At 34.1% G+C, this 11,937-nt stretch overlaps 2 protein-coding genes across 7 annotated transcripts; one reads left to right on the plus strand and one right to left on the minus strand.

Annotated features, from left to right (window-relative positions):
- Window positions 1-673: 673 nt before the first annotated feature.
- On the minus strand, window positions 674-6,481 carry LOC118033563 (splicing factor SF3a60 homolog). Its single transcript, XM_035038577.2, has 12 exons — window positions 6,182-6,481; window positions 5,984-6,097; window positions 5,770-5,874; window positions 5,019-5,161; window positions 4,789-4,885; window positions 4,373-4,537; window positions 3,661-3,732; window positions 2,643-2,801; window positions 2,365-2,442; window positions 1,812-1,940; window positions 1,297-1,443; window positions 674-1,075 (listed from the first exon to the last, which is right to left on the minus strand). Exons 1-12 carry the CDS (start codon window positions 6,353-6,355, stop codon window positions 929-931), a joined length of 1,530 nt encoding a protein of 509 aa, XP_034894468.1. The 5' UTR covers window positions 6,356-6,481; the 3' UTR covers window positions 674-928.
- Window positions 6,482-7,363: 882 nt separating this feature from the next.
- LOC118033608 (uncharacterized) lies at window positions 7,364-11,937 on the plus strand. Of its 6 annotated transcripts, XM_073403551.1 has the most exons (7): window positions 7,376-7,694; window positions 7,803-7,856; window positions 9,518-9,591; window positions 9,885-9,950; window positions 10,086-10,203; window positions 11,363-11,421; window positions 11,786-11,937. In XM_073403551.1, exons 1-7 carry the CDS (start codon window positions 7,593-7,595, stop codon window positions 11,862-11,864), a joined length of 552 nt encoding a protein of 183 aa, XP_073259652.1. In that variant the 5' UTR covers window positions 7,376-7,592; the 3' UTR covers window positions 11,865-11,937. The 6 variants fall into 6 exon arrangements, with proteins under 6 accessions (XP_034894564.1, XP_073259651.1, XP_034894549.1 ...); XM_073403550.1 differs by lacking the exons at window positions 11,363-11,421; window positions 11,786-11,937 and adding an exon at window positions 10,526-11,356 and having other exon boundaries at window positions 7,370-7,694; XM_035038666.2 differs by lacking the exon at window positions 9,885-9,950 and having other exon boundaries at window positions 7,380-7,694.

Here is an 11,937-nt window from a genome sequence, read left to right on the forward strand (position 1 = left end):
TCTCAAATTTCTTTGATTTCTTTAGAAATCCTAGCATCATAATAACTTTATTCTTTTTATGTTTGAAAAAGAGATTTTGATCCTTTTTTTAAAATTAATGTTTTCCCCTCATTATAATTGAGTTTTTTTTTTTATTTGTTTTGATGTAGATATCATTATTTTATCACAATCCCACAACTCAAATTCCAAGTTTAGGAGCAATCCAATAGTCTTTAATCTTTATCACTATTTTTTTTTTTTAAATATCATCCAATAAACCATTTAAGTATTTTAAAAATATTTCAACCATTATATACATAAGCTTTTTGACTTCCTAACATTTTAACATTATTTTTTTAGATTGAAAAAAATAATAATAATCCAACCCGCATTAAAGGTAGTGACATCTAAAATTGATCTTCAGAATCCAAATTAATTATCCATGCCTAACTAGATTCCGAGGATCATTAAGCTTACATGTCTTTGTTACCTTTGCCGTCCAACTCAAGGTTGCAAGTACCAAAGCAACTTCTGAACTTTTTAACGCAAGCTGATAATATGCCAGTAATTACAGGATAAGAAAATTTAAATACCTTAATCCCAACCAGCTTATTTGCCACTTCAGGAGATAAATTATTTTCGCCGCCCATGCATAAAACACAAATTTATGACATCCAAAGAGAGATGAAGCAACGAGTAATGAAACTGTAACTCGATTGTAAAAAGCGAGACAAATCAATTTGAAATTCAACTTTACGATTTCATCTAGTCCGGTTTGACAAGTAAAATTTATGGACTACATGCTAGCAGATGAATGCATCGATGTTACAAAGCCATGCCTAAGTTGTTATAATGTTTGAGAACCCGCAAATGATTTTCCCAGCACTGGGTTGGGTAGGTCACTCTCACCGTTCAAAATTAAGATGCTTCTCTGGCAAAATACTGCACTTCAAATCAGTCCCTGGCGCTGGAGATCAGTGTATGTCTTTCTATTGTAAATGTTACCCTCTTTATCTTCGTATTCTTCCTCGAGATCTGGGCGCCACTTGTTCACTCCTTGCCGCTCTTGTATCCCCTTCCATAATTCTTGTGCTTCCTGAAAAAAAAAACAAAAAAAAAAAATAAAATTGAAGTCTTAGACAAAAAGAGCTTAGTGAATAAATGAAAGCGGTTGTTAGATTTGAAACTAACATGCAAAATCAGCACTAAGAATTTCACGCTAAAAAAGATCAGGAGTTTGATTTGAATGAGCAAAATAAAAGGGCATTTAACAAAGAAAGGTTCAGATTTCAGAAAAATGTCTGAGAAAGCTCGCACCTTAATCGACGTGATCTCGTTGAAGTTCTTGGTGTTTGGAATGCCAAGGCAACGCATCCCATGCTGATGACGCCATTCCTTGAAATGCCGCTCAAAGGCTCTTCGACCCCAGTAACTATAGTTCCCACATATCTCGCACTTAAATTCCTGACATGCAGAAAAATAATTGAGATCCTCTGACCATAGAAACTATCAAATACTATAACTAAACCATAAAAAGATCCTCCACTAAACAACTAATATAACTAGAGAAGTATTACATGCATCATAATGATGGATAATAATACTATACGTTACTTATTGCACTTGAAAATGAAAACTTCCTCACATATCAATTAAATACACCTGGGAAAATGAAAACAATATACAGCAGAGAGAACTACTCTCCAAATGTAGAAAGAACAAACTTCATTACCAAATTGCTGAAAGAAACAGAATATACATGGAAGAAACCAGTGATGAGATACGCTACTTAAACAACAGCAACATGCTTCTACAATTAATAAGAAACATACCTGACCAAGACCATGAAGTTTATACAGCCAGTAAGGTATAGGCTTCCCATCCCAACCCATTGGCAACTTGAGAGGATTGTAAATCTGTTGTTCATCATCATCACTTTCAGTGTCAGCCTGTGTCTCTTCCTGCATCAGTTTCGAAATCACATTATCAATTATTGTCAGCAAGCCAAAACACTCAAGTCTAATTTCTTGAACAATAACAATCAGACGTCCAATTCAAGCAGACAGTAAGAAAAAGTTCACGTAAATGGTCTCGCTGCTTCGTATTTACAAATTGTTCTTTATATGCAGCTATATCATGCATAGTTGGCAAAAATGCATTAGCATACCCTGCCCACTACAAGAGAAAAAATATATTCTGCTTATACTGGATTGCAATGGGGTTTGATCATCTAATATAATCATGGTGCAAATGGCTTGCTTCAATTTTGCCCGGGTACCAAAAGCACATAGAAGGTTAATATGAAATGCTATGTTAAAAATTATCATTCACACTACTTTAAATGCTAAAGCACTTGAGAAACTGTGGTAACTTATGACAACTTACCTCCTCACGTTCTGCTTCCATTTCATCATATGTCAAAGCCTGCTTCTTCACAACATTTTCTTTTGTTCGTACAATTGTCTGCACAAGGTCACAGAAAAATCAATTATCCAAAAACCACAAGAAAAAAGAATTATTTAAGGCACGTATGCAGTCAATATTCAAATGCAGACTATTAAAACATACAAAAAAATCTGGTAGGTAAGCAAAAAATTAAATCTTAACGTGATACTGATCAAGAGAGTGGAGGAGAAACAGGGTACATTTGCACCACAGCTAACCTCATCTAGTAAGTCGCACAATTTATTAATTTTGGCCTCCATCAGGGCAATTTCTTTTGAATTGTCTACTTCTTTTGAGGTTGCAGCACCCCCATTCGGTTCTGATCCATGTGATCCTTTCACAAAATGTTTCTTGTCCAACTTTTCAAGAGGTGTGTCCTGCACAGAATAAACAAATAAATACATAAAATACAAAATGCCAAAACAAACCAAATAAGAAACAATTTTTTTTTTAAAAAAATAAGTCATGTAGAGAAGTAATCTAATCTAGCTTAAGGAAATAAGGCATCCTCTGACTGAAGAATAGTTTCATAGGGAGGATTCTACTTCATAAATAAAATACCATAACATAGCTTGAAGTTAGATGTAATTAGAGAGGCTCTTACCATAAGAACAAACAAACAAACATGTGTGTGAGTGTGTGTGAAATGAACCAAATAAGAAACATTTTTTTTAAAAAAAAAAACAAGTCATATTGAGAAGTAATCTAATCTAGCTTAAGGAAATAAGGCATCCTCCGATTGAAGAATAGTTCCATAGGGAGGATTCTACTTCATAAATAAAATGCCACAACGTAATTCATAAATAAAATGCCACAATGTAGCTTTAAGCTAGATGTAATTAGAGAGGCTCTTAACATAAGAACAAACAAACAAACATGTGTGTGTCTTTGCAGGTTCAAGCTTCAAGCACTGCTTTTAGGGGAGTTTCCTTGGCTGATATTCAGCGTGATTGGGCTGCTCTTTTATAAATATCTGTTTCCTCTCTTCTTTGGGAGGAAGTCTTATTGTCCATCACACTTTGTAATTCTTAAATTTTTAATGCAATCTTCTCTTACCCAAAATTATAAATTCATGTTCACCACTGAGTTGACCAAGTATGAAATGGAAAAGCACATTCCCTTCTTGAGAAAAAGATTAATGTTTAACTAAGAAATTAGAGAAAAAGAGAGCATCCATTGGATCTCTTTTGTTCCTAAACTTATAAGACTTGTATATAGTAAAAGAACTAGTCCAACCTTTGTGAGGAAAAGCCTTTCTGCACGCTGCTGTACAGTACCACCACTCTTTAGCCCCAATGCAGCCAATGCCTGACAGGAAAACATGTAGCTAACAAATTAAAAATACATATAGTTGGAAAGGACAAACTAAACCAACAAAATAGAATTCTGCAAACAAAACTGTTACAGCACATGGAATGAACTTGGAAACACTGATGAAGCAATTGAACAATAACAATTGCCCAAGTCGTGGCATACTTTTCTATTACAAACTTCTGTGACTCCACAGCGACCCACTGGATATTATTAATATTTTCCAGCGTTGATCACACTGTCTGACACCAGAGTATTTCTAATTAAACTACCAAAGCAATCAATGACAATAAATGTGACTCCACAGCAATGCATTGGATATTATTAATAATTTCCAGTGTCAATCACACTGTCTGATATCAGAGTATTTCATGTTAAATTGTCAAAGCAATAACAATGAAGAAATGTGGATTGATAACAGCATCCCATCTAGCACTTTAAACTCAACATTATAAGGATAATGGTAACATGTCACTATCAGCAGTCACTTGGTAATATAGAAGTACATCTTTGTTTATTGAAATTAACATAAACTATTGTAAATAAGCAAGAGAATGGTCTATGATTTTAGATTTCCATGTAAGCACAAAGCGTTTTATGGAAAAACAAAGCAGCCAGAAAAAATGATATGGCTTACCTCCTTTAATTTTTCCGGGCCCACTTCTTTCAGCTCCTCAACGGTGCTGTAAAAATCAAGATCAATAACAGTATGATCAGCTGACAAATGCCCATTTTCTTGACTGGTCTTTTCCCATCCTTGAACTGCATCATTTTCCCATTGCTCTTCAAATTCAGTAGTAACCTACAACAATAACAATCCTATAATGTCAAATGAAGTACACAATTGGCTATAACCAAGCATGGTCAAAATTCTTTGTTCTATAGACAAAAAAAATATGAGACAATTGTAGCAGAAAATTGGCATTTAGAAGCAAAAATTACTGTTTGACACCAGTGTTAGCATTTGATAAATCAAGAAGGCAAGTGTCCTACAGCATCAAAAACACTGAGCAAAAGAATTAAAAAAGAAAGAAAGAATCATTCAAAACAAACCTTTGAAAAAATCCTATCAAGATCTTGCAAGGGCTCTGTCCGCTGGAAAAAATAAACTAAATATTCAAGTAGATTCTCCATGTATTCCCTGTACTGCCTGAAGAAAATTGAAACAAAAACAGAAATTAAAATTTGGATAAAAAGTTCACAGTGAGATGCAGATGCTGGTGAATATAACAACTAAAAATGTATCAAAAAACCGGGGCACCAGAGAGAGAGGGAGAGTCTACCTTGAAAACTTCAATTTGCGGGGTACAATATTTGGTTGGGAGAAAATGTCAAGATAAGTAGAGTATTCAATAGGCTTCTCGAATTTTAAATTATTGTACTGGTTATACAATTCATGCATGTCTAGGTATTTCCCAAATGCTTCCTGTAATATAAATCCAGCTATAGTGTTAGTTATTGCAGGGAAAATTCATACAACATAATTAGGAGAAGTCTCTGGTAGAAAAAAGGCAAACAATAGTTTTCAGCCTAATAAATATTCCATCAATCACAATAACAAGTTTTGTGCAAGCACTATTTAACTTTTATACAAGGGGGAAAACTAGAAACTACTACATCCCTAAATTATAAGTTACCTAGCATGAACACTTTGAATCTTGGCATATGAAACTATGTCCTAAAGTATCAAACTGCAAAGACTACTCCCTCCAATCTCACAGTAGATGAACTTGAAAATGCCAACAGAATCTCAAGATTTTGTAATGCGACACTTAATTTACTGCTTCCATTATCCTATATACATTGTATGACACTAACATCTAATGGTGTCAGTTCATTTATTGAGCAAAAAAGTAGTAGATAAAAATAACCCAGACCAGTTTCTTCAAATTCTATAAACTACCTCAACCCTAATTTCCAGTTGCCTAGCATAAACTCTTCGAATATTCACAATGTCAAACAACAGCCCAAAAATACCAACAGGTTGTACTAAGCTAAAACATCCATTAAGTGGCACAAGCTAAAGAGACTAACCTCGCCTGTAAACTCAATTACTGGCTCTTCTTTAAGCATTGCCTCATAATCCTCATTGGCATCAACAACCCGAGCTGCTGGATGCCTTCTATGATACTCTCGAATCTTCACACAAAAAAAGAATTACAACCAATTAATACAGCACAAGTTGCATAACCACCAGTAATCATCATATAGATTGCTTAATTAAAATCAATAAAAAATATTAACTTACCTCTTTTAATCTATCATAGAAAGCACTAAACACATTAGTCCCCATCGCGGTTTGTCCTCCAAGCGCAGCAATCTCATCTCTCCTAGCATTATCTTTATCTTCGTATATCTCAACCTAAAAAAAAATTCAAAAATAAAAACCAGAAACTAAAAATTATAATTATTATTAAAGTAAATTAATGAGAGAGGGAGGAATTACGAGTTTCTCAGTAGTGGTAATGATATTTTCAATCATGTTACGGACACGGTGGCTTTGAAAAAGACGGTCCTTGTTATTTGCTGGTTCGTTTTGGAGATCCTTAACGATGAGTCGTTCGAGTCTCTCTACTTCCTCGTGAGAGGCGCGAGTCACCTCTAATAGAGTCGACGACATCTTCACGGCGGTCTCTGCCTCCGGCTCCGGTGAAACTTGTGGTGGATTTCAGTGTGGTTTTGTTTAGGGTTCTCACTTCTCAGTTGACAGAAGTCGCAGAAGCGAGAGGTTCAGCGAGGTTCGATTTTTATTTTTATGGTCTAAAGAGAAATGTTTGAAAAATTATAACGGTGTCGTTTCTGGTTTTAGTTTACTTTTTAGTTACAGCGCCTGCCCTGAATTTTTCTATAATTACACGAAGTAACTTATTATTTTTCAAATGATGTAAATGTTTTTTTTTCAATATAAAAAAACATAATTAGTTTATAGTAAAATCCTTATTTCATGATAAGGGTCATGAACCGATCTTTCACCTTGAATGGATAAAAATGGTTAAATTTGCACAAGGGATGCAAAAATAAAACAAATTTAATTTATAATTATTGAATACATTTTTATGTATATATCCGATTGGAAATATGTTATATTCCAATGTGTTAAAAATTACAAAGATAATAATGTGACTGTAAATATAGATGTAGAAAACCTTAAAATTTTTCAAAGCATGGCCCATACTAAAAGAATCTAGACTCTCTTCTCAAAATAATAAAATTAATGATAATTTCATCCCATATGCTAAAGAAGATGGTAGATTAATAAATCTTTATAGCAGATCATCCTTTGAAAAAAAAAAACCACATTTATTGGTATTTATAAATTATTTTTTGATTTTTTCTCATCTAAAATCACAGTTTGTTCAATTATATTTAGTATTTTTAATTTGATATTTTTAAGTATGTTTATATAATATCATATTTAAATCTCACGATTAGGAATATAAATGGAATGGTAAAATAAATAAAATTAATCATAAATACAAAATTTCAAATCAAAGATATTAGGATAATCTTCTTTAAAAAAAAAACAAAAACTTTCGATGTTAATTGTAATACTTGTATTTTTGTGGTCAAGGTATTAATATTCAGGTTTTCAGGGGGGCTGGTATAATTTATTCAAACTCAGAGCATCTTAACTCCAAATGTCCAAATTAAAGGGACTGGGATGATTTATCGCCTTTCATCGACGGCTGTTTAAGCTGCTTAGCCAGCTTAGTGCAAACATTGCTCCTGCCTTCTCTCTTCAGGGATTTTTTTTTTTAATTTTTTTTTTTGTCTTCAGGAGATTTTAGAATGTTGTTAGAAAGAATAAAAAAGATCAAAAGCATTGAAAAAGCTTAAATTTTTACGAAAAAATACCCATGTGGAAGCTATATCAGTTCTTATCAGGTGATGATGAGGAGAGAGAAGAGAGTTTCTTGGAAGAAGAATCAGATGGCTTTTGTTCGCTTTCTCCTACGCAGGTTTGTTTTTCTAATTCCACCTCAAATCTTGTATCTCTCTTGATTATGAAGTTTTCATCTTTTTTATTTTTAAAATCCTTTTGGCTATCTGGGTTTCTGTTTATGCAGAGAATGTATGCATTTGCTGCTTCTTTGGTCGCTGGTTTGGCTCTTATGTTTCTGGTATGTCCACCTTTTGGGTTTGAAGTTTATCTTTTTGTTTGTTGTTTGATTGTATTGAAGCATAAAATGTGTTCTTTATGCGATGTTAGTGATTGAATTTTAATGTGTTTTTGGAAGTGGTAATGTATTGAAATTAGCTTTTGAAGAGGAAAAATTGGAAGTAATTCATGGTAGAAATATTCTTGTCTCAAATATTGCAAGGAGCTTATAGATTTTCTTCCTCTGTGTTTATATCTGTGTCCAAGGTTTCAAATTTCTTTCTTTAACTGAATGTCTATAAAACAGTGGAATTGCTCCTGAGGAGTTCATTAAATGTTCAACTTTTGCAGTTCAGTCTAAAGTTGGGTTTTGTAACTCATGCTCTACTAATTTGATGTTGTCAATTCAATCTGTTTAGACTATTCCAATGGTTTTCAAACTTTTATAGGGTAATTTTTGGCCACTTTATATAGGTGTATTATCTAATACAACTATACAAGGATTACTGTCATCTTGTAGCATGTCTTTTATTAGATTACTTTCCATAATATAAGGAACAGTCCCATAGCAAAGCTTGGTATTAAACTTTCTTTTTCCCTATCAGGGCATCTAAGAGGGGCAAGTTGTCCGCATCTGCAGATCACATTGCTTTTTACATGCTTCCACTACATTTACTGCATTTTGTTAACAGGATGCCACAAGCACCATTTATATAGCTCATGTATCAAATCATCACTCCCGTGGGATGATGTTAGTATACCTTTGGTTGGTGGTTGATATATTGTTAGCTCGGGCATATAAACACTGAGGAGCAGTCCTCTAAACTTGCCTCGAGAAGAATATGGGAATTCCTGTCATGTTGGAGATGTTGGACAATCATCATTTCTGGACTGTCTATAACAGCCTGGAGCCTATGAGCATGGACCATCTATAGATCCCCCTCGAAAGCTTCTCTCAATGTTGCCCTTTTTCTCCAATAATGCATTCTATCATCCATGGAAAAGATACTTGGTAAGCCATCATCGAATTAGCTGGGCCAAACTATCAAAAGAAGATTGCATTTCAAAATCAGCGTCATAGTTTAGAATGCATCTTAGAGGTTAAAAATGATATGTATTTGTACTTTATTAGTGATGAAATTATTTAGTTTGAGGCTGCGAAGAAATGGGAAGTAAATGAATAGGATATGTATCTGGAGAAATTTTTATCAGGTTCTTCTGCTTGGCTCAGATTGTTAGCATACCTAATTGCATAAGAGGTGTTGTATTACCAATATCTGTAAATTTTGAACTCCTAAGTTAACCTTCTTCCTTTTCTTTGAGCAAAGAAACTCTATGCATCTTTCATACATTCAAGTCCCATGATTACCACTTGATAGCTGTTCTCTTTCGTTTCCTGCTTAAGTAGACATTCAAGTCCCCTTATTACTACTAGATATCAGTTCCCTTTTGTTTCCTGCTTAAGTAGGTAAGTTTAGATTAGTTGAGGGAAAGTGTGGGATAATAGAACATTGAGAATCTGAGCATGTTGAAGGAATATACTGATTTTGAGTCATAATCCTGTTAGAAAACGTACTAGCTTTTGTGATCATTTATTGTGACATTTTGAAAGCTGCATTTCAATGGAAGCATGTGGGCATCTTAAAATTGCTGATAGCTTTACAAAATCTGTTTGTGTTGCAGTCCTTGATTGTGTTTGCCAAGCCCATTAAATTTGCATTATTGTTCACCTTTGGCAATGTGTTGGCAGTTGGAAGGTAGATTGACATTCTTACTCAATTTAGATTACATTTTAATCTTTTATTTTTAATCTCTCTATTTGCTGGTTTGTTCAGGCACAAGTTTATATTCAGTCCCCTTGCCACCCTGATTTGTAATATTTCTTTCATACGTGTAAAAACAAAAACACCACTTCATATTCATCATAGCAAAGGAAGGGCTTCTTTTTTTTTTTTATTTAGCTTGGCATAACCTCATTTAATTCTTTCTTAATATAAACACGTTGAATAATCTGGCAAAAACTAGTTAATTTGATCACTTTTGATCTGAGGCTTTTTGGCACTCCAAGTTGGACTATGCCAGCCCTACTCAGTCGTATGTTATTGTGTATTTGGAAGTGAGTTTACATAAGTCAGAGAGCTTTATTGATTCCACACAGATAGTATCCCTGAGATCATCTGTAATTCAGATCAACTGAATTGTTGTCCTTCTTGAGGTCTTTTGCATTCTGAATTTGTTTTGTGTATGGCAGCACAGCCTTCCTCATTGGACCTGGGCGACAACTAGGCATGATGTTTGACCCTGCCCGAATTTATGCAACAGCTATATACATTGGATGCATTGTTCTGGCTCTCATTTGTGCACTCTTGGTAAGTCAACAGTTTCAATTCATTATTCAAATATAATAGTAGTTCTCCTCAATGATAGAGAAAACTTGGGAAGTTAAAGTGCAGTGAATCATGATTGTTTTTATGACCTATAGGGTTACTATCCTTGGTTTGTTTAAATTTTCAATCCCAAACATGAGTATTCTGGATCATGCCCATTTCTTTTCACTTTCTTGCAATTAAAATGAGAAGTTCTGTTATCCTTAGTTTATGTACTGCACACCATACAAGATAATGTGCATCTAACCATTTTCACCTCAAGTTATTAAATTTGGTAAATGAATTCCTTTCGTTAACGATTAAGGTTCTTCTTCACTGCTACCTCAAAGAAAATTGCACTTCTCCTAATTATCTGGTATTCTGTCATATTTTCTCCATTTCCCCCCTTCATTCCTTAGTTGTCATTGCATTCTTTTTTATCAAGTACAGAAGAATTTACACCATCTTGGCATTTTGATTCTGAGTTATGGATTCAAATTTAAATAATTTAGACTTTAGGTTTAACTTTCTACCATTGTATCTATTTGCGTTGTTAATTGACCAGAAAGCTTTCTGCTTCACTGACAGACTAAATGAAGCTGAGGATTCCTTTTACCCGTGTCTGTGAAAAATTGAGATTCCTTGGAATTTTAACCAAGTGGTTAAACTTGAAACCAATTTCGACTCTGTTCATGCCTCCTGATGGGATTCCATTCCCTATGCTTTTATCCTTGTGCTGTCTCTCAGAAGAACTTCTCTCACTCTCTCACAAATTCACCAAAATTTCAGAAGAGGTCAAATCATGAAAAGCTTCTAGTTTGAACAGAGTGGTAGACTAAAATGGCCCTGCCATCGCACATCCTGGCCCTCGTGAACTTATAGGGCTAAAGCTTCCCCTCCTTTTATTAGAGAAAAAAAATGTTCAGGATCAATTTGGAGAACAAGACATCTCCAAATGGGAATAATTAACAAATTTTAAAATATTAGAGAACTGCAATTGTGTTTGAATATCTGACAATAAAACACACCTAAGTCTCCTTTCTCATATATATATAGAATAAAATAAAATAAAAACTTTCAAATTGTTGCAGTTTTAAATCATTTCTTGCTTATTTCATAATCTTACAAACAGGCATTTCTACACTTTCTTTTCATGTTGCAGATCCATAGCAAGATTTTAACAGTGTTTGCTATCATATTTGAGATTTGTGCCCTTATCTGGTAAGTTTGTCTTTCACTTTTGCCCATTTCACCAGTTTTATGGGAAGGCATAAGGACACAAGATTAGAATTGTACAGTGAAGTCTTGCAATATTGTATATATTACACAATAGTGCTCAGACTATTTGTGATAGAAATTATACAGCACACTCTGTTTTGTTTTTCAGAGACTACAATACATGGTTCCAGCCATGTACTGTTTCTTCTCTAATTTTCCAGACTACAAAATATGATTTTCAGCCTTTTTTCTTATGTATCAGGCAACATCTCTACAATAGCTTCTCTGAGTTTAACAATAGGAAGTTCTTTTGGCATTTTAAATGCTTTGTTCGCTATACTTATTTGCCCAGTTTGAGCTGTTTCAGGTACAGCCTGAGCTATATTCCTTTCGCTCGGAGAATGGTGTCTAATTTGATGATCCGATTATGCGACACTGAGTTATAGCTATTGCAAAGTCCAGGAGAGTGATAAACTGAGAGATTCTTGAAGCCTTGGCTGACGGCAGTTTTCTTGTTTT

Source organism: Populus alba, chromosome 12, assembly GCF_005239225.2.
Source record: "Populus alba chromosome 12, ASM523922v2, whole genome shotgun sequence".
Taxonomy (NCBI): domain Eukaryota; kingdom Viridiplantae; phylum Streptophyta; class Magnoliopsida; order Malpighiales; family Salicaceae; genus Populus; species Populus alba.